This window comes from Labrus mixtus, chromosome 9 (assembly GCF_963584025.1).
Source record: "Labrus mixtus chromosome 9, fLabMix1.1, whole genome shotgun sequence".
NCBI classification, from domain to species: Eukaryota; Metazoa; Chordata; class Actinopteri; order Labriformes; family Labridae; genus Labrus; species Labrus mixtus.
In genome coordinates, this window is record NC_083620.1 from 11,368,003 (window position 1) to 11,390,898 (window position 22,896).

At 39.9% G+C, this 22,896-nt stretch overlaps 2 protein-coding genes across 4 annotated transcripts in view; both read left to right on the forward strand.

The window, feature by feature from the left end:
• Window positions 1–5,350, forward strand: part of zbbx (zinc finger, B-box domain containing) — a 21,032-nt gene extending 15,682 nt beyond the window's left edge. The window contains exons 7-8 of the mRNA XM_061045758.1: window positions 4,753–4,983; window positions 5,294–5,350. Coding sequence (XP_060901741.1) covers window positions 4,753–4,983; window positions 5,294–5,350 — 288 coding nt within the window. The remainder of the gene's footprint in view (window positions 1–4,752; window positions 4,984–5,293) is intronic.
• Window positions 5,351–6,851: 1,501 nt separating this feature from the next.
• The window catches only part of LOC132980246 (uncharacterized), a 29,450-nt gene continuing 13,405 nt past the window's right edge, over window positions 6,852–22,896 (forward strand). For 2 of the 3 annotated variants that reach the window (XM_061046258.1, XM_061046257.1), the window contains exons 1-8: window positions 6,852–7,071; window positions 9,219–9,378; window positions 12,036–12,136; window positions 15,684–15,805; window positions 15,999–16,057; window positions 16,671–16,738; window positions 17,678–18,532; window positions 22,441–22,664. In XM_061046258.1, coding sequence (XP_060902241.1) covers window positions 6,885–7,071; window positions 9,219–9,378; window positions 12,036–12,136; window positions 15,684–15,805; window positions 15,999–16,057; window positions 16,671–16,738; window positions 17,678–18,532; window positions 22,441–22,664 — 1,776 coding nt within the window. In that variant the 5' untranslated portion in view covers window positions 6,852–6,884. Of the gene's footprint in view, window positions 7,072–8,496; window positions 8,596–9,218; window positions 9,379–12,035; window positions 12,137–15,683; window positions 15,806–15,998; window positions 16,058–16,670; window positions 16,739–17,677; window positions 18,533–22,440; window positions 22,665–22,896 lie in introns of those variants that run through there. The other variant, XM_061046259.1, reaches the window with a different exon arrangement.

The window sequence follows — 22,896 nt, forward strand, 5'->3', positions numbered from 1 at the left end:
TTCATTGATATATCAAATGTAATGCTTTGATTATGGCACCTGGTAGTTCTTTCAATATTTTTAAGCCTAAAGATTGTGCTCCTATGAGGCGGTCAGGTTTCTTAGCTGATTGTGATGGCTAGTGACAGCACGTCTAAAGGTCCTGAAACACCAAGCAGACGGCAAAGAACTAGTGGCGACGAAGGCCGCCTGCGGCGGTAGTCACTTGTTATGATACAAAAGGCCATTTTCACACCGCTGGCGCACACCACTCGTATTATAGGTAGCCTACTAATGTCTGATAAAGCCCTTGTTCTTTTAGTGGAAAAAGAAAACAAGAGGTGGAGGCGACACATAAGGAGAAATCGCACAAATGGATACTACAGCGGCATGCTCAAGGGGGATTTCCAGAACCTGAGTCAAGAGCTGGAGATAAATGAAACCTCTGAACAGCCAATCAGAGAGATTCCTCTCACCGACCGCTGTCCCCGATTCAACATCACGAATCGGTCAAAAAAAGGCAGACAGGGGCCAATGGGTAGCGACTGAGCCGGACACACTGCAAAAACTAGGGCCGACGGGCGACGATCTCCTGGGTGTGTCAGGGCCTGAAGGGGACAATAACACAAGTCTGTACCTTACCAACTGATCACAGCACGGTTTCATAGAATATCTTGTTTAAAATACAAGATGAACGAATAAACAAGCTGGTTACTTAAAATAATGGGTTTGTTCAGGATGACCCCTGTCACACTGAAACTAAAGCAGTGATTCTAATACCAGGAGACAACTGGCCAATGCATGAACTTTGCATAAATGTGGGACTATATGTTGGAGAATGGTTACAAACAATTGTCAAACTCAACTGCCAGTAATGGGGGTTCGACCACTGATCTGTCAGGCCCTTTAGTTTGAAGCCTAATAAGGCAATAAGCATTCATTGATGTGCATCTGCAAGAGCACAGTTGGCTGGTGACCAAAATGAGAAAAAGAAAAAGATGAGCCATCTGAGGGTGTTAAGATCAGGAAGGAGTGTCCCGAGGCTTGTGAGAGCTATTTACAGACAAATATTGAATTCTTAAAAATTACATGGCCATGGGCAAGTTTACTCCCATGAGATTCTGAATGGACTAATTTAGAACTTGGATAGACTGCCACTGAGTGAGCTCCACTCAGTCTTTATCACTGATACTACCAGAGATATTTCTGACCAAGAACAAGTCTCTTTCTTTGCCATTTGGGCCCAGATTCATCTATCCATCATGACTCCATTAGCTTTTGCAAATCCGTCACATGCGTAAACAAGAGCTTCTTTCCAAGAGACATCAAACACATATCACAACCACATATTATAAAAAAGAGTCATAGGTAAAAGTACCAAGGTTGTAACTACTGTCCCCTGTCTAAAGGTGATAATAAAAATACATTATTGTATTTCTAAGACGTAAAAAAAACATTCCTTAAACATTCCTCAGTTCCTCAAGTAAGTTGCTCAAGTCATGGAGAATTAGCCTACATCTTATCAGATAAAATGAAACCTCTTGAAGGGGCAACAGGGCAGATTTACAGTTAAAACAACTATGAAGTGCATCGTCACTTTGTAGCCTAGCATGCATTCTATATCTGTCTTTCTTGGTGTGTCTCAGGTACTCCTGGTTTAGTGTATGTGTTTCTGTTGGACTTGTTTGTTTCTTCAAGGACAGCGTAACAGTCCATAGCAGAACCTCAGCAGCACTACTGGTCAGTTGTGATTAATGGTACAAAATAATGAATTCAGCCACTGGTTAAGTGAAAAGCAATTGGTAGTCATGCTGTGTCCTTCCCATTTTCTCTTGTCTTCTCCATCAGTATGGATAGCCTATATTTCTGATTATACTCTGTTAATCACAGGTGTCAAACTCAAGGCCCGTGTGCCAGTTGTGGCAATTATGTCAGGCCTGAGAGATAATATCATATTTCTGTAAAAACTGCCCTGCCAGTATAGCACGCACACAGTGATTCTACAAATCCCAGAATGCACTGTAACAATCGGCACGCATATCAAGACATGTAAGCACCAGCTCCCCTTCCCCACTGCTGTGTCTGTGTGACACATTAAAGCACCTCATTCCGTTAAACCAGTTTCAGGGACTGTGTGATCATGAACATGTGCAACGCATAGAAAGCTCAAGCCAAGCTGTGCCTGTGAGAGGTTCAGATGCAACAAGCAAATTTAGATAACTTTTTGTGTTGCCAAACAATAACTAAGCAGGTCTCCACCACAATGCACATTTTGATTAAATTCTAAGCACACTTGATGCTGAGTTTGCAAGACAATTTGCTGACTTAAGAACCCATGAAATTTTATTTTATACTGCTCTATAATCCATTGCTAGTTGACGTGGAAAAGCACCTTGTAAATACTGCACCTTTAAACATCAAAATAGGGCTGAACTCCATAGAAATGACAAACTAAAGGAAAAGTATGGTTTTCAACACTGCATCATTTCCACACTTCATCACCTTAATGATGCCCAACCCTGCCTACAAGCTGCTCAATGCCCTACATGTCTGGAAGCACATCTTTAAGGTCCCGCCCTTCAGACAATCCTAAATCACAATTATTTGATAGTTGCTAAATTGTAAATGGTTTTGAGTTTGTAAAGCGCTTTTTTAGTCTTCTGACTAGTCCAAGCACTTTTTACACAGCAGGTCACAACTACCCATTCATACCCACTCACACACTGATGGGAGAGGCTGCTATGCAAAGTGTCCATCACTTATCCATTCTAATCCATTCAAACACATTCACATGCCGTTAATGCAGCAGCAACTTGAGGTTAAGTGTCTTGCCCATTGACACAACAACATATGGCTGCAGGAGCTTGGGATCAAACCCCAGACTTTCTTGTGAGGGATGATCGATAACCAAATTATATTGCCAGAATTTCACGTGGTGTAAGGTGTGTTGAGAGCAATCCAATCTGCTTTGAAGATAATGGGGCTGCTTCGCGGTGTATGAATGGGATTAGTTACTTCTGATGGATGATACTACATAGCGACCACTACCATCAGTGTGTGAATGGGTAGGTGTGACAGTGTAAAAGCAGAGTAGTCGGAAGACTATAAAAGCGCTATATAAGCTCAAGTCCATTTACCATTTACCATTTACCTAGCAAGCACTCTGTGGATTGCCACATGAACGAAACAATAGCCAGTTGGGAAGCGAGATGACTGAAGAAGGAAGCCCAAAAACCACCAACTAACGCTGTAACAAGATCTTCATAGTTTTACTTTTTTCTTTGCGAATTTTCAGTTGAAAGTAGTCCCAAATCCTGTTTACTCCAATGTCACGTTTGACCTCGAGGGATTTCACAATATTTCCAGTTTTGAACGACAGGACCCCAGTTACTGGTGAATGGAATCTCTTTGTGGTGTGCTGTTCTGGTCTTTTCAGTGTTCTCCACAAGTGAGAAACCCCATGGTAACTCATCTGACCAACCCAGCGCTCGGCTTATATGAGTTTGACAACCCTGGTTTCAAACCTTTTGAAGTAAAAGAAGGTCTGGGTTTCATTTACATCAAATACATGTGAAGACATATACTCTTGTCATCATTATGGCTTTCAAGATTTTGCTGGTGAGCACTCAAACTGATTGGATTGCACCTTTTAAATGAGGTTCATGGCATTTGTCTTTTTAGTCTCACCTCATTCCCTTCATGTTGTTAGCATACAGATCAACCTGCATGATAAACTTGATTCTAGGGAAATATGTGGAAAAGTTGTGACTGATTTATTTAAATAACAGATTTGTATTTATCATTCTTCATTGTCTTTGAATACAGTTGTAGGCAGTGGGTACACGATAACACTGCTGATTAATCGTTTTATTGTTTCGCTGTTAATTTTGCAAAACAGAAACTTGAAACCCTAAGCAATCTTGTAAGAAACTGCCTGGTATCATGAAACCACATAGGCTAAGTCTGTCCTTCATTTATCTTCTAAGGATGCCTTAGAGTCAAATAAATTGTACATAATAACCTTATGGATTTCCTGAGGATATTTTAATGGAAAACTATTTGATCACAAAGGTTTTTTTTCCTCAGCTCCTCTTATGCAAATTGGTTAAGAGTATTCCTTTATGCATTGCTTGGGGGGTCCTTATGGGTTGCTAGAGGGTCCCCAGTAATCATTTTCATCAAAATTTTTAAAAGGATCCATTCCATTCTCTTAAAAGTGACATTCTTCAGGGAGCATAACAAATAGTTGAATTCATGATGATTGAAAAGGAGTTGGACACTTAATCAGTCATTCAGTCACTCAGTAAGTAAGCAAGTAAGTAACTAAAGTTTATTTATATAGCACCTTTCAAGAGCAGAACATCACAAAGTCCTTCACAATAAAACAAAAGACATACAAACAGTCACATAAAATCAAATACAGACAAATCAAACAAAGGCAAGTCTGAACAGATGGGTCTTTAGCTGCTTTATAAAAGTGTCCACAGAGGTCAAGGCTCTCAGTTCTGGGGGAAGAAAGTTCCAAAATTTGGAGCCACAACCTCAAAGGCACCGTCTCCTTTGGTCTTTAGCCTCGTGCGAGGAACCACCAACAGACCCTGGTCAGAGGACCTCAGGGACTTGCTGGTGCTATAAGGCCTCAGCAGCTCAGTCATTAGAACATGTGACCACTAATACAGTCCTCTGCTGTGTGTTTGTTTTCTATCATTTTGTCTTAATTTCAGTTAATACCCTCACCATTTTTTTATGTAATGTTATGGCTTTAATTTACAGACAGACCTACAGACTCATGTAAGCACTCGGGATGTGGTCAGCTGCATCCGGAAACAGTGTAACCCCAACTCCTGTCCTGCTCCTACAAGCCCTAAACCCAGTCCCAAATCCAAACCTAGACCAGATCTCACCTCTATGTCCAATGCATTAACCATACATGGAAATAAGCAACCAGGGGAAGAAACAGAGGTGGAGGCAAAACCTATGCAATTGCACCATGATAACAGTCAGGTAAGTCTAAATTTTTACCATCATTTACTTATCCACACAAATTAATACATGCCTGTAATACATGATCAAGGGCCGGGTTTAGGACTGAAGTGAGAAGCGTGAGTCATTCCAGCTGTATTGTTGTTGGAGCTGTGTTTACATCATGTTTACATGGACAGGACGGCCTTACGTATATATTGTTCTCAATTGGTTATTGACCTTTTAATGAATTTCTGTCAATTTATTTTCACTTGCTGTGACAATACAGCAGAAACATGTGAAACAAGACTGTGCACCCTGTGTGTCATAACTCTGCACCAAGTGAATCCAGTTCAAAGACTTCAACCAAACCCTAATTGATGCCAAATCCACAGGCTGCATCTACTGACAGGCTTGTGAGCTGCATGTTCTCCTGACTAAAAATGCACTCCGACAGTCTGAGTTTTGCATAAACAGTGAGATTGACATTTTAGACTCTTAACCACACAGAGCTCAGTTGACCTTAATGGAAAATATAGTCATTCCAAACAGTTGGGGTCAGAAAGTACTTTAAAGATTGGTATACTGTTTATATCAAATTGGCGTTTGGAGTACCTGTTTAAACAAAACAAAGAGCAAGAACACAAGCATCAGCTAAAGCAAAACTAGGGGTATACCTGCCTAAGGATTTACATAGTCCAATCTGATTGGTCAGTTTTTGCCCATAGTCGACTGATAGTTGAATGTTTTTTCTGTGCTCATTGAGCCATATTCTCATTAGCAACATACAAGATAAATCATGTAATTAAAATATTTGTCTTCTAGAACAACAATTTATTATATGATAGGACTTAATACATTCTTTTACTCATTACTGTAAGTCATCATTTTGGGGACCTTATAGCAGTATTACACATTTACAATACAGAAGACTAATGGCTTAAGCTAAAAATGAAAACAGAGTAGCCAGGTACAAAACTTTTATTTATCTTAATTGCACACAGAAACAACTAGATGATCAAACGACACGAACTGTCAGTCAGACATCGAACAAAGAGGTACATGGGACGGCTGTGGCCGGATTGTCGGGGGTCAGGGGTTTGATCCCCAGTTCCTGCAGACACATGTCCAATGTGTCCTTGGGCACACTTGATCACAAGTTGTTCCTGCTGCTTTGTTGGCAGCGTGTAAATTAGCATGAATGGATTAGTTAATACTGATGGTCACTTCACATAGCAGCCTCTGCCATCAGTGTGACTGGATGTGAATAGGTAGGTGTGACCTGCGATCTAAAAGCATTTTGAGTAGTCAGAAGACTTGAAAAACGCTATTCAAGCTTATAGCGAGTTTACCTTATACAACAATAGCAAAATAAAAGTTTATAACAATACAGGGTTACACAACCCATGGATTTTAATCTCTTTAAGTTATTGTGAGTACATCAGTTATTTTCAAAATTCAGAAAAGTTTAAATTTAAACCAAGATAGGCTAGGGTTCGTTATTTATTTGGAGAGAACAGGCAACTCTATGTAAAATCAGATGCTAAGCACCCCATATACCGTAGCTGGAATGGAATGATCTTTGTTTCATAAACAGGTGTTCATCTGTGAGATTGGCAATCAAATTATGTTCTTTCGATTAAATCCTTGAATATTTGGGGTCACCCTTAGCAGCAACTACAGCAACTGATTAACTAAACATTGAAGTTAATTTCTTGTTAATTATTCTATTTAGCATAAACAGATTGAATATATTAAATAACAACCCCCTGTGTACAATATGCAGATTGTTTTGTTCGTATCTATTGTTGCACTTACCTTTAGTCGTAATATACATACACAGCAGGGAAGCTTTTAACCATACACCACAGCTTGGGCATCCATTACTATTACTTGTTTTATGCCAGGTGTTCCATGTGAGCCATGAAGAGAAAAAGGAGGGAATGATGGAAGAGAGGCCAAAAAGTGATCATGAGAGGGGATTTTCCACATTTCTGCTGAGAGGGGAGTTAAATGAGGAGGAGTCTGCGAGATCTTTCCAGGAGGCTCTCAGACAGTGGAGAGGAGAGAAGAGAGATGTTGCAGGAGAAACCATGAGTGAGGAGGCGATGTGGACACCTGTCCGACCAGGTAAACTTCATAGAGGTGCTTGTGGACCGGACACTAACACTAACATAAAGCTGACCATCAACAGAAAGACTGTCCTTCAGTTAGAGCAGCCAGGTTTATTCATCCAGCATCCAGAGTCTCACTTAGTATAGGTTTGCCCAGTGGTTTGAAATATATATTGATGAGGTTATAAGTACCATTTTCATCATATTTTTTGTTATCATCTTCTCTTTCAACCATACTCACGCCATTCCTTTATTTTTCAATTCATGGATAGATGTTTTATGCACATCATGAACACCTGTGCAATCTAGTGAAATGCAACACAGTATTCCCCTGTTAATGTTATAGATTTGAATCAGTGCTTGGACTTGGGTGGACTTTGGACGATAAGTATTTTAAGCTCTAGTTTATTGTGTTACCTGTGGTTGATCTGTTGTGGGGCTTTGATCATCTATTGCAGCCTTTCCCAAACTTAAGACTGCCGCGGCCCGCTTTGAAATACAAAATTACTTCGGGGCCCATTATAAAAAAATATTTATGACTACATCTATAACTTTCAGTAAGGGTTAAATTATTGGACATTAAAACATGATATTATGGCAAGATAGACACAAAAGGTTACTAAACATTATGTCCATGAATAGTCATGACACGCCATACTAATCACTTAAACGGTTGACTCATGTTAAATCATCATTATTGTGATATTTCTTTTATTTTTTAAATTGGTGGAGGGCTTTTTGTGGCCCACCTGCAGTACCCACGCTGCCCACCAGGGGGCCCACACTTGGGGAAGCAATGATCTATTGCATTTGATTGCACAAGTTTTCATGGTATGTCTAATCTACACCTGTTATCTTGTCCTGTATTCCCTTTCTCATCTTTCCCCAAAACCTTTACTGGAAAAGCACTTTACTATTGGTTAGTTAAAAACAATATTTTTTTATTTTATTCAGAAGACCTGTTCCATTAAAATGGGATGTGTAAGATGGAGATGATGCTTAGTGAAACAGTGAAGTTGATAAATAGTATCATATTGAACAAGTTTTGACTGTGTATTGGATGTAAAAGCTATTTCAACCATGTGATTATGGCTATTAAATGAAATATTGCAGTGAAAATGAGACAACAATGTCTCCCTAGAAATCTTCTGCCATCAACTTAACAGCAGGTGCCTCAAAACGGTTTGAATGCTATCAAATTGAGTAAATATTTTCCACCTTTGCCTACCGTACATTTCCTTCACTGCTTTACTCCTTCACTCCAATTTTTTACATTCTCCACAGCTTTTTCTTCTCCCCCTCCCTCTGATCTGTTAGGGCCTCATAGAAACTGCTTACCACTGCAGGAGCAGGGTAATCCATGGCTGTTGCATATTGAGATAATTAGAGGAGTGTTAGGGGTGGCCCTACTCCACACCACAGCACTAAATGCCTCGGCAGTTTGAATGCTTATGTGTGCAAGCTCCATTGCGTCAGGCAATTTCTCTGCCCTTTCACACATGTGTTTCCCATGTGTTTCTACATGTGCACATGTGCAACGGTGTGTGTGTCTGCGTGTGCGTTATGGTTTCCGTGGGTGTATATTATAAGCACTATTATTCCAGATTTTGTGTGTGTGTATCTAGGTGTTTGTGCTTTTTATTAGGCCTCCCTCTCTGCTTTACTGCTTGGACAGACTCTGCTCCTCTCTCACTTCACTCTGCTCTTCAAATTGCTGCCAGCCCCTCCAGCCCTAATTATTTCTGTCAGGCCAATGGCACCCAGGCCCAATTTAAAGCTGCCACTGTGGACTGCCAAAGTGTCTGGAGTACAATCATAACATTTCTCTTTCTTACCTCTGTCTTTCCTTTTCTCGCATGCGCTTACAATGTTCCTTTTATTTTGTGTACATCTTTTTCTTATTCCCAGGGGGGCTCTTGCCTGTCTATTTTTGTTTTGGCACCCTTGGCATTATGACAAGGTGTTTTCTCACATCTTGAGGGGAGGTGGTTTGAGGAAGGTGTTGAGAACTGGTAAATGATGTTTTCCTGCTTCTCTTCTACATTTGTGTGACTCTCTTTCCTTTTGAATAAGTTTTCCTCCTCTTCTCTTCTTTACCATAACTTTTGTGTGTAGGTAATTTATGTGTGTTTATGATTTCTCCCCTCTCCCACATTTCTCTAGTGTCAGTGTCAGCCATGGGGACACAGACTGACCTGGCTTCAGACAGAGGAGCCAAAGGACGAGGAAAAGGAGAAGGAGAAGACAGGGTACCTTTCAGGGTGGAGTTCACAGAAAACAGCCTTACCTACATGGACAGATTACTTCTCAAAAAGCATCGCAGGTACTGTACAAAGGCAGACAATAATAGGCTACACCACACATACATACTCTAAAGCATGTAGGCTTCTGTCGTATATTTCACATCAAAGGTCAAATGTGAAACTTTTGCTTTTGCCCTCTCATCATGCCTGAAAAGATCTTCATAATTCAAAATCACTTCCTCTTCTTTTCTTCAAGTGAAGAACTCAAAATTGTTCAATTGCATTCCTTTTTTATTTTAGAAGAATCAGAGTTTTGACTGAGCCTTTCATATGAGTTACTGTTGGGATTACAAACAGTCGCTGTGTTACTGTAATATGAAAAACTACCACACCACACACTAGTTGCTTTGGAGCGTGTGGGAAGATAGTTTGAAAAATTTGTCTGGATAACAACTCAGTTTCTCCTAATCATTGTGGCATTACACAAAATAGAATTTTAATGCTACGCATTGATTGTTAGGTTTATTGTATTACTTCATTAAGTATCATGACGGACAATATTTTAATCCGTGACAGTTTATTAATCCTATTGGAAGAAAAAAAAAATCCCACCAATGCGATTTCATTTGAACAGCACTATCTTACATTTCAAGTTTTAAAGGCTGCAGTAGGGCAACAGTTAAGATTAGTTGGTAAAACAGACGCCCCAATCCTCGACGTAGCAGTACTGAGCTCCACCATACCCTCTGCCCTCTGCTGCATGTCATCGTTGCTCTCTATTGTATTTCCTGTATCTCTTCACTCTCCTGTAAATAAAGGCAAAAGGCCAAGTGTTACTCATTTGCATTAGTTTTCATGTGGTCATGGAAATCACATAAAAGCAGTAGAAAGACATGCCAACAATTTAACCAACCTATACAGATTTCACTGAGGGAAACTGGGAACACCTCTCCTTTATTGCCTCTTAATTCATGGGAACATGTAGAAATCCATGTGCACTCAGTTTTCATGTCGTACACACCTTCCTATTCTGCGTCTGCCTCTCTGTAGCTTACATTGCCAACAGTGTACAAAGCAGTTTCTCGCACTTATTGTGCAGTAGACTGCCTGAGGGCCTGGCTTCGGCAGGTCCCATTATTACAGCCCTTTATTTAAGCGGCTACTTTTGGGCTGAGGAGTCCACAGGAGAGCAGGCCAGAGGAGAGCAGTGCAGAGTGCAGTTTTAGGCCCGCTGACTGCCTGAGCTGGAAGTCCCAAGCTGTAGCAGCCTTTAACTGTGGAATAGACTAGAGAGCCAATCTAGAGTGCAATAAGCCTGCAGCGCTGATGGTGGCAGAGCTTAATGGAGAGACAGAGAGACTGGCTGGCTGGCAGAAAGAAAGAGTGGGAGGCTGAATTTTAACAAGCTTCTTTAATAATGGGAAATGGAGAGAAGGAAGAAGGGAGTGAGGGAGTATGGAGGAGGAAAGAGTTTTAAAGAATTTGCTAAAAGTGCTCAGCTATATTAGAGTCATAAACTCTATCACCTTGTTATATTTGTGGGGGGCCTGCAGGTTACAGAGCAAGCTTGGGACCAGGGGGGCATCAATCTGATTTCCTGTGCTGGCTCGGCAGTGTTGATGGGGTAAGTGAATGCACGCCCTTCCATCAACTGCCTTAGTGAAAGTGTCTGTGATCAAAGCACTGAACCCTGAAATACAAATCTGCACAGGCACACAGCCGAGCTGTGAACTGGCTCCTCCCTGCATCTATAAGACTTGACCTGCCTGAGCCTAACTCGTTCTGCCAAATGTATGCAAATGCAAATGCAAATTGAACACAATTTAAATAGAGTGACAATGTTGCTTCATTATGATTATGTGAAAAGAGTGAGGGCAGAGCCGTAAGGTTATTGGTTTAAAAAGTAGTAGAGTATCAGAGAGAACTCCCATGATTCCCCGCTAGCCTCGACATCATCTTGTGTTATTGTTTTGATTGAGAGCCCCCCTGGTGGCAGATTTTAAATTAAACACTTATTATGGGTCAGTTTGTGCACCATGCTTAAACCATTTTAACTTGGTAAAAGGTCTCTGAATAATGTGCTCCATCTTCTATCTTCTTCATAAATATAAATAATTCAGTTTTGAGTAGTCTATATATTCTGCATTCGATGAAGTAGACATGTAGCACCGGGGTGGTGAAAGGGGGATGGGCTCTGGCTTAAGCTTAAATGCAAACAGCCTAAGACTAGTGAGGTATCTGCATGTAAAGTACGGTATGGAAGTAGTAGAAAAAAGACGGATGTAGGGAGCAAAAGGATAAGAAAAGGGACGTGAGGGACAGGATTAAATACAACTGTATGAATACATTAAATAGACAGAGAAAAGATAAACACCACCAGGTTTGAGGGTTAGAACTAAGTCAGAGGAAAAGATATAAACTGTAAGAAACTTCCCAAGTCACTCCTCATGGGCAGCCTGGAGCTCTTCACAAAGGCTCTCTCACTGGTCCTGCACTTTGGCCAGATCATACTAGGAAGGGAATAGAGGTTAGGTGGAATGGTATGACTTTTTTAGGTTATCTGCTTAAAAATAACTAAATATGTATGCATGTATCTGACTAAATCTCTATCTTTTTGTTCAGCAGCCCATGTATCAGGATAAATGAATAACAGAAAGGGAACATGCAACTTCAAAAACGTGTGTTAACATTTTGTTTTTAATTTATTAATGATTTATAATTCTGTTTTTAATTCCAGAACACCGATTGAAGCCCATAGTCCATCGTTGGCCTTTGAATCAGATTTAAAATCACAACATAACCCAGACACCGAGGAGGAGACTGCAAGCAGCCTTACAGGTGAAACACACATATGTGCACGCAGGCACAAATACACTCAGTTGCAGTGTTTGGGGTAATCTGTTACAAAGTAATTGTAACGCGTTAGTTCCACAAATCATGTTATCCATTACTGGAAAGAGGCTGCATTTCCCTCTTCCTTTTCTCGCCCGAAAATTAAAATAAAATAAATCCCAGAAGAACCTGCAGTTTCTGTGTCCCGTCCTCTGAGCAGATAGCTGCGCATGAGCAGAAGGTCGGCCTTCAGATGTGTCAGAGCGCATGTCTAGCTAGCTAATTCAGCCAGTAAAAATGGCAAAGAGGTCAGCCTTGACTTTGTGGAAATATAACCATTATTTTGACTTTTGTTAGCTGTTACATTGCCTCTGTCATTCCCGTTATTAGGCTGCAGAGTTACAGGTTTGGGGCTGTCAGAGAGGCCGTGCAATGACACTAGAGGCAATACATTCAAAGGCAGACGCACAGTCGGCTACGTGCCCTCTGGACCATTTAACGGGCATGGGCTGAGAGCTGCAAAGGGGCTTTCATTTTTTGAACATCACTCTAGTAACAAGTTACTTTTTACTTTTAATCTTTTAATGTAATGATTTACATTACCCAACACTGCTCAGTTGTATGTCCATGAGCATCTTTACTTGCAATGCACAGCTTATTTCTTATGTTTATAGCCCCACATACTGGTACACAATGACATGCAAAGGTAAAAAAAAAAACACTTTCTCTCTCAGTGGATCGGGGTGTCAGTGCCTGCCCATTCATCCCTGGCAGTGTGACGGGTAATCACTGCCTGTGATTGTGTGAGCGGAGGTACGTTAGAGGCGGTTCATGCCTGACAGGTTGCACTCAGCCTGTAAGGAATGGGGCAGGGAGATGAGGCTTGGGGTAGCCCTGTAGTCTGGATCTCAGGGCCTGGAGCTCATCAGTCAGAGTATAGAGTCCTGCCTGTCTGGCCTGCAGCAGAGGCTGTCAGAAAGTGGGGTAGACCACGGTTATCTCTCCCCTGCCAAACCTCTGGACCCCGGGGCTGCCAACTGCCTCTCATAACATCGATCAAGATTCGCTCCAAACGTGACCTTGTTAGGATCTACTAGTCCTTGCTTGCCCCCTTCCTCATAGCTGTCTATCACAAATAGTAGAGTCGCTTTAAAACATTTTCCAGGTCGAAATGGTTCCCTGTGTTCCCCAACAATAAAAACTAAATAACCTACTCAGTAGATGGGAACTTGATAACACTTTCTTGGTACCTGGAGTGTCCAAAAGGAATAAGGTGCATTTTAAAACTTCCTAATAACTATTGCAGCTCTCCACTGGGCCCAGCCTGATAAATGAGAGCTTTCTTAACAACAGGCTAAAACGCAACAGCATATTTCTTGAAACTGTTCTGAATCAAACATAATGTAACTTTTTTTTTTTTTTTTTTTTAAATAAAAGCTGCTTTGAACTTTTCTCACTTCTTTCTCTCCTTGCCCCAGCATCTTTCATAATGCCTGCCATTCAACCATTGGTTGCACTTTGAAAAAAACCATTCCAAACATACAAATCATTCTGTCTCTTCTTGCATTCACACTTCAAAAACTAGCTTTTAGCCATCAGTACTGTATGACCTCGAACCAAACATTTATGTTCCAGAAGGACTTGATTGCACAACACTGAACGCTGGGTGAAATTCTTGTTTGTTGCTAGACACTCATAAAGCAGACACGATACTCAACAGTAACCTCTAGTTAGTTAATAATGGTATGAATGCTATTACAGACCCTCTGTCTCATTCAGAGCTTGGCCTTTGTGAGGATAAAGGGTGAGAGTTCAGTCAGAGTCATTTACTTCAGAGATGTGTTGCAAGTCTTCATACAGTCATATTGAGTGGTCTTAGGGGCTCTGTAAACCTTTTCTTTCTGATCTAGTTTTTCTCATGCAAAGTTTTCTTATCCCAAGAAAGTTGTCATTTTGTTTTCTTTGCATATTTTTTTGACAGGGTGTTGAGAGAAAATACAATATAAGCAAATCAAAGTATACTGGTCTTGGAATAGTTTGAAGTTAAAGTGGTTATCTAACTGCAGCACTTGAAGAAAACAGTTTAATAATTGATAATCCATTGCTCAGTGATATGCAGATGTGAGGAAGACTGCAGTGTCTTTGGGAAATGTAAAGCTGTTCAGCAACTGATAAACTATTCCTTCCACCTGCCTCAAACTTTTCTGACATCTGACAATGACAACAGGTTGCCGAGTTTCTCCTCCTCTCTTGTCTTTGAACCTGAATGGGTGGGCCATGTGTGTGGCCATGAATAATAAAAAACTGTTTCCATGCATCATGTCAGGAGCACTCATTTTCCGATTGACTTAAATGAGAATGAGGAAATTACCAGTCAGGAAAAAAGAGTTTCAACATACCAATAGGTTTTCTTTTTATATTGACGGGTGTAAATTACCATCAGTTTTATAACCTACTGTTAATCCTGTTTTGATTATTGGTACGTGTTGCTGGATTTTAAAGTTAAAGCATGTAGACTCCCATACTGTATGTATGAGTGCATTAATTACTAGATGAGCTGAAATTATAAAGAACGATTATAATAATAATAATCTTTGGATATTTCCTTTATATCACAAGTTCAAACAGATAATCACAGAGACAAACAGGAACTGAAAACATGTCTGCTGTCTTTTTGAGCAGCAGTGTAGTGTTAAAACAAGAGAGATCTCTGTTCATCCCCTGCTGCATCAGCAACTTCTTACAGCTTTGATAACTGAACAAAAGAGAGACCCAAGTCTTTGACCCTGACCTCTGATCCCTTGAGGAGGAAGGTGTAAGAGAAGGCTATTTCCTGATTGTTGTCAGGTATCCTCACATGTCCAATGGCCTCTTTCAAAATAAAGATCAGATTGGAGGTTCTGGAAACACAGCTGAAAAGTTACTCAGAAGCAAATGTATTTTATTCTGATTCCATTTAACTCATTGTAAACATCACTTTAGCAAACTAAGATTATGTCACCATTTCAAAATGAAGATTTTTCTTAAAGCAACGGTGCAATATTTGTTCAACTGTTATGATGATTTATGCCTAGAGCTTGGAGCTGGATGTTTGAGGTCAGGAATATCCAAAAAGAAAGAACAATAAGCTAATTACAATTCTATTATTGTGTCTATTTTAATTGAAAATCTATTGAAAACACACTTTTTAGTCATGATCTCGAGTTAGTCTTTCAACAAAGCTCTGTCCACATTTAATCATTCAAGTTTGTACTTGCTCCCCCTCCGTACTGTAACACAAACGTTGAATGCTTTTTAAAATGATTTTGTCACGAAAGAACAAGGGAATCTATACTGTAGATTTAGTTTTTTTACCTTAAATTAACAAAACAACCCAACAAAGATGACTGGTAAAAGAAATGTTTTGCAGAAACTACAAAAAAACACAATCAAAAACACACATACTTTCCCTCTTTTGATGTGTATGTGCTTGTGTGGGTGTCTGTGTGTGTGTGTGTGTGTGTGTGTGTGTGTGTGTGTGTGTGTGTGTGTGTGTGTGTGTGTCTATTTTCAGCTGAGGAGGAGGATTTCCGGCGCTACTTTGCATCCTTGTTTGCTGTCCCTCACAGCAGGGGTAGGACTGATCCTCAGACGACCACACCTGAATCGTGTCTCATCATAGAAGTCCTGGATGAAGTGAGAATGAGTGAAACTTTTCAATTCAACAAATCCATCAACAGAAGTGAATCTAGACAGTGCAAATTGAAAAAAAAGACACAAACACACACACTTATTACTGCTGGCAAGGCTTCAGAGTAACCAGCTAATTCTTTGTTTCTGTTCCTCTCTGTATCGTTCAGGTGTTCACTGTTTTCTTCTTTTTTTGCAGAGAGACACAGACATAGGTGGAGTTTTCATTCCTCAACAGAGGAAAGACAACAATGGAAAGTGAGTTTAAATTAAAAATGTATCTGCTGTGACCTCACCTGTGCCTACCATGTTCAAAGTGGGCTGTGTGCACAAGTTTTACTGACCAGTGCACAAGTTTAACTTACACAAGTATAAGGCGTTTCACATACAAAATATTAAAAAATATTGATCGACTCAGTGATTGTTTTTTGGCTTTTTAATTCAACATGTGATCAAGGTTATGAACCACATAAAAATATCTACCTTTGATATCTATTAAACATGGGCATTTGGGTCTAAGAATGATGTGTGGTGGGGCGCTGGTGGCACATTGGTTAGTGCGCACGCCCCATGTATGGAGGCTGTGGTCCTCCAAGCGGGCGGCCCGGGTTCGGATCCGACCTGTGGCTCCTTTCCCGCATGTCATTCCCTACTCTCTCTCTCCAGGAAACAGTAGGACCTACGTTTTAATATAAATGTCTTGACATGATAGAAAGGGCAGTTTTTTGGAGGTTGGTGTCAGTTGTCAGTAAAACATGTCAAAGCTGTCACAAGGTTGCTAACTATACGTAACAATGTTAGTGCCAGAAAGTTGTGTTTATTAAATACAGATGGATTTGGCCTCTCTTAAATGCTCTTATTTGTCATGCAGGTGTTCCCCTGGTCAGCAAGTCCTCAGTAATGGAAGAGCAACAGTTCCCCAAACACCCTTAACCAATGGTGAGTCCTCAAAAGTCAACCCTCTTCCCCCGGCATTAACCAAATAAACTAAGAAGCTCCATATATCCAAATTCAGACTTCACTAATATGACATACAATACAAAGTTAGATGTTTGTGTTATGTTTTTGTATTTTACACGAGTTAAGGGAAAATCCTCGCTGTTTTTTTTTCTATAGCCAGCAGCTGTTTATCTTTTGAGAGGGGTTTCAAGGAACACATTTAAATACACGTTATCCAAATAAGCATTTCCTTTTTTTTTTATAATGAAAGAAAAAACAAATCTAAACACAATAAATTCTACTCTTTATGTATTCTTATGAGGGAATGTTTGGTCAAGTTTCATGTCTAAGTCATGTCTCTTTTTGCCACACTTGTCATGACGGAAAAATAAAGAAAGATAGATTACAGTGTAGTGTAATGTGTTGTAGTTTCTGTGTGGTCAAAAATCTGAATGCTTTAAGTGGTGCCTGTTTTTTAAACCTTTGAGATAAGAGGCCAACGAGTTGTGTGGCTCCAATGCACAGCGGACATTCAGAGCATAAAAATGAAGTGTAGAGAGACTGAGGAATTAGACATGAATGATTGCTGCTGTTTAACTTGTTCTAACTCCAGTAAAAACTTCTACATTGTCTGGAATAAGTGCTAAGAACCAGTTGTAGTTTGTGGTTACACCATCCCTCCAGACTATTTATAGTCACACTTTTGAGAAAGGTGTTTCATGAGGTGAAGTGAATATTGACCATACTGTAACATATTACAAATCAATTGGTTGTTGGTGATTATTCAGTATTGAGCTCTCATTGCCTTAATCAAGGACAAAGCTAATTTTCCTTATACCAGTGTACTTTTGAATTTAAAAAATATATATATATATATATGTGACTGCATGCCCACAAAGGCAGCTAATATCCACATTGTTTGTGTTATATTTTACACAGCGTCATCCTCTGAAAGTAAGTCATCTGCATGCTCCACTGCTGAGACTCCAAGGGCTTTAAAGAAATCAATCAAGACACCGACCATAATGTCACACAAGCCTTATTGCTCCCCCACAGTCCATAAATCAAAACCTGACTGTGGATCACCCCAACTTGTGTCCTCTCTCTCATTACAAGATCAAACCAGGATCCCTATGTCCTCCCACTCTCCTACCTCTTTTCAGCCTGATGTCTCTCCTTTGGCTAGTGCCACACCAACAATCCCAGAGGAGCCTCACTCCCCTTCTCCTTCCATATATTTTTCTCTTAGGTCTACATTTACAGTATCACCATCAAGCTCCACTGAGTCACCATTGCTGCCCACAGTTAACCAATCGACCCCACCACAAATAGGCTCAGACTCATCTCTGTTACCAGTACAACCCCAATCTTCCCAGTTATTCTCACAGTCAGTCTCATCTATGAGGCTTTCCCAATCATCCCCAAGCAATCTACTGTCCCAAAGGCAATCCCAACAGTCCCTCTGTGACCCTGAGTTTCTCCTATCACACCATCAACTCCAGCTGCCTCAGTCACCTGTGTCTCCCAGCCCAAACCCACCACCAAGAACACTGGAACCATGCCAAGCTGTAAGATCCCCTCCAGGTGCATATTCAAGACATGCGTCTACTCCAACAAATCAGGATACTCCAATTGTTATGTCCTTTACTTCTATCTCTGGTGACCATGAATCTACTGCATCACAACAGGATACTCAGTGTATCCCATCACTTCTATCACACAACTTCGATGTCCCCCAGGATTCTTTTTTGGCTTTGAAAGTGGAGGAGGAAGAGGAGGAGGAGTTATCAATAGGTTAGTGATTAATGAGTTTGCTTTGTCTTCATGTATGTCTGTGTGCAAACTGACAAGTATTAATCGTGACAAAACACCAATTAAGCCATTTCACACATGCACTCCTTAAAAATGATAGAACATTTCAGGAGACCATGCCCCTAAAATTGTCCTGGGTTGCTCTATTACATTTTTCCTCAGCAGGAGATTTTCCCTGTCAGACGGGAGTGGAGAGGAGGGTCTCAGGATGACATATCTTAACATATTGTCTAAATTCTGCACTTTATTCTTTTCTGGAGTAAATTCGACATAAGATAGTCTAAATAAAAATAGTACAAACTACTTGTTGCCTTCCAAAGTTGTTTTAAGAACATGCACAGTGGGGTTTCTAGAGTCTCTTGTCTAAGCAAGAATCAATATGGGGGGCCCTCCGACCAGCGTTCATCACCATCATGTCTGCCAGTGTCCCGATGCTTGCTACTCTTCCTTTTTTTCCTGTTTCTTTTTTCTGTCATATAGATGGATAATTACTCTTCATTTTTCCTTATTGACTTTCAGCAATAATGCATGCAGCGCTTAGCAGGGCAACAAGAATTAATGCTCTCGGATGGGGCTCCCTTAGGGAGGTTACTGTCATCGCAAAATTTGCACATTTTGGGCGACAGCTTTGGTTTAAGTTTGTGAGCCCTCAGGGACCCCCCTACTGGTCTGGGGCCCCAATCAGTTGCCTGCCTTGCCTGTTGACAAGAAGCGCCTCTGAACTACTGCAAACTGATTTCTTGCAGAACATTTGGGTTCAGTCGTTGAACTTGGTGTCTAAACTTTCTTTACTGAATGATGCATCAATACTCTGTTGGTGCTGCAGTTTGAGCTTCAAAAACAAAACTCAAAGTGTGTTTCTAAAAGGGGGGCGGTGACTATAGTTGGAACATCCACACCCACAATCTGTCAGTAAAAGTGCTGTGTCAGTTCAACAACACATGCAATCAGAAATAAGCCCTCCTACATTCATATGTTTGCCAATGATACAGTTCTTTGGTTGTGGTCCCTATTGGGACTCAGTTATTGAGCAAAACGTCCTCATTATTCAAAAAGCATCTGCCAATTTTAACCTCATTCAATTTCCAGGTCTATCTAGAATCATGTGATTTGCAAAGGTTATTTTTTATGGCATATTAGCAGTTAATACACATTTCTCTTGCCATGGATCCTTCAGTTTGAGGCTACATTTTCACCAACTCGCAAGAAAAAGGAGGCAGTGTTGAATATGTAAACAGGTTCTTAACTTTGTTTTTTTTAAGAACAACTTGATAATGGATGCTTCCTGTTTGGCTTATTTAAAGTCTGAGTGAAGCAATACAAAATATTATTTTGCATTTTTATGCAACAAAAGACTGTTTTTAACAACCAGGTGAAGTTGCAGTAATGAAAAAAATGCTAAGTTTGTAGATTAGGTTTCAAAATCATGAAACATTAAGAAGTAATCTCTGCTCTGGGACGCTGTGGGTGTGTCTCTTGAATGGCACTTCTAAAACATTAAAGCACATTTCCTTGTAACTAACTTAAATCCAGTCATTAATGGCAATGGCTGTAGACATGTCGAGATTTATTTGTTCTGCTAAATTGGATTCAAGATGAAGGGGTGAATTATAACAAGAGAGAGAACTACCCCTTAATAAACTTACTTAAAACAACAAAACAAAGGGATGGAAAACTGAACTGTGCTTTCAAACGTGCTGGTAGCAGAGAAAAGTGTGGCTGAAAGTCTGCGACTGTACTGCTGTTCCTGCTGGTGTTTTTAACGACAAAAGTGGCTACTGTGATCTGAACAACCATTACACAGCCTTAGCTATGTTTGAAGATGAATAGTCATCACAATACAGGCAAAGTCAGAAAACACTGGAAACTGAAGGTCTGTAAGCACAAGCTTTGCGCTGTAAATGGTGTTTACAAGGGGATACCGATGGATTGATTTTTATTTACTAGTAGACTCAGTCTACAGACTGGTGAACAGTTAACATTTTCTAAATGTTAAGGCTGAAGTGTGTGGTTTAGTTTTTGCAACATATGACGGTAAAATAATTGTTGCTGTACCAGAATAAAACATAAAGATGGTTGCTGTCTGTTGCTGAAAATGGGCTAATTGTATGAAAGTGCAGGTATTGAATTAGATTCCTGAATCATCACTGATTTGAGTAACGGATTGATTATTGAGTGAAAGACTGCTTGAAGGAACACCTGGGTCAATGAGCCCCACCTTTGGCTTTCCCCTGAAACAAACAGTCTTATCCATAATTCAGTCAGCCTCAGTCTTTTACAGTCTTTTACATTTACTTCTTTAACCTAACATAATGTGTTTAGAGACAAATTAATGATTTTGCTTTTTAGTACTAAAATTCATTTTTTTCCAGATAAAGACCACTGTGTCATGATATACAACCTGCCCTTAATCTAAATCCAATAAGAACTTTTTATTTATCTTTTTTCAAATATATTTCTTTATTATCAGTTACTCTCTCTCCAGGGTAATCCATAAAGAGATGTGTATTGATTCATAAACTGCAAAATTAAATAGAATAATAAAGAATATAATAGAATTCAATAGAAAAGACTTTGTCTATATTTTGCATACAAAGGCAAACCCAAAGATGTGTCTTTGAATTAGGTGTAAAAATGATATCGATCTATTACACAAGGTTTAATTTTGCAAATATAAAAAAACACTTGATGCATTGTACACAACGTATAAATAATAAAACAACACAATAGAGCTACATTAAAGGAGGGCACCAGGGTCTTAATGGTGAATATCAAAGTATACATAAGGAAGGTATCTAGACAGTAAATAGGGGTCTAAAGCAGCTTCAAGCCAGTAATGATATGAATTGTCACTCATATATGTAATGGTTATGGTTATTGTTGTCGCAGGAATCTTGGGGCTGTATCTTGGGCTGTATGTATATAAAGTGTCCACCTGTATTTGTACCACCAGTCAGCCTCCTTCATACTGTCTCCTTGAGGCCAAGCAATCTTTCTGGAAACCATGATTTGGGTTTCAAAGAATAAAGAAGAATTCATATTTATGGTTAGGGAACCACAGGGGTCTTTGCAGTTGAATCTTTCTTGATGGAACATTTCTCCAGGCTACATCTAAACACAACTCTCAGTGGGCAGGCAGTTCATATGAATACAATGTTTGGGGATCCCCACAGGAATGGCTTACTTTTATTTATCTGTGGAGACAAAGCCAATTTAGACCCAACTACAAAAAATTGTTATTTATTTTTCAAAATATTGATTTGAGTTGTAATAAATACTTGACATGTTACAACAAACAGGGAGGCAATTATACCGTGAATATTGCCCTGCACTCCCTCAGTATGAAACACACCAACACATTAGGTTTAACTGATGCATATCCCTCTCATGCATGCAGGTGTACACACACACAACTACACTCACACAAATACACACTTGCACACACCTTTTCTGTGTGTACAGGATATTGTTTTCTGATGCAATTACAGCCAGGAACACATTTTGAATTAAAAACAGAGTAAAATCTGGGATTAAAATATAGACCAGAGAGCTGTGAACTGTGATCACGGATAAAAATAGCATCCTCCAAACTCATATGTCCTTGTGTATTCACTCAGTCCCAGTTCCTGGTATCAGACTTCAAGAATTTAACCTCACCTTATTCCATTTATTCCTTTCAGCTCTTTGGAAATGCCAAGGACAATCCTATCAGAAAAAAAAATCATTGCATGTTAGTGTTTAAAAGGTAGCTTCAGTAATTAAAGATGATAAATAAAGGGATGACTATGTGTTCACATTTTGGATTTAGCTAAATCTTTGTAAATCAATCAAAAATCTTTGTACACCTCAATCATCAAAGTAAAACTTGAATCTCTCTTTTTTTCATGAAGATAGTGGAGATGACATGTCCAGTGATAGCCTTGGTCTGGCTCCACATGAGGACGACTCTTCAGACGAAGACACACAAATGCATGGACGTTTAATGAGAGAGGAAACCAGAGAAGAAGAGCGAGGATATCTTGCCATATCTTATCCAGATGATTCCCTTGTTGCTGCAGAAAGAGAAAAAGAATTGCAGACCGATGAGCAAGAACAGCTGTCAGAACCAGCCATGGTAACATGTTTCATTATTCCCAATTCTTTTTTACTGCTTCTTGGAGGAAGAACCTTGGGCTTAGAGAGCTGTAATAGCACTTTCTTGTCGGGGGCTCTTGTCTGTAAATTAATATTATACATCCGCAGGGCCAAACTCTTTAGTATGGTTAATGAGTAGTTGCCAAGCTAGCAACTAGGGACTAACACAGAGGAGATTTCAAATTAAATCAATGTTACTATCATGAATCTAC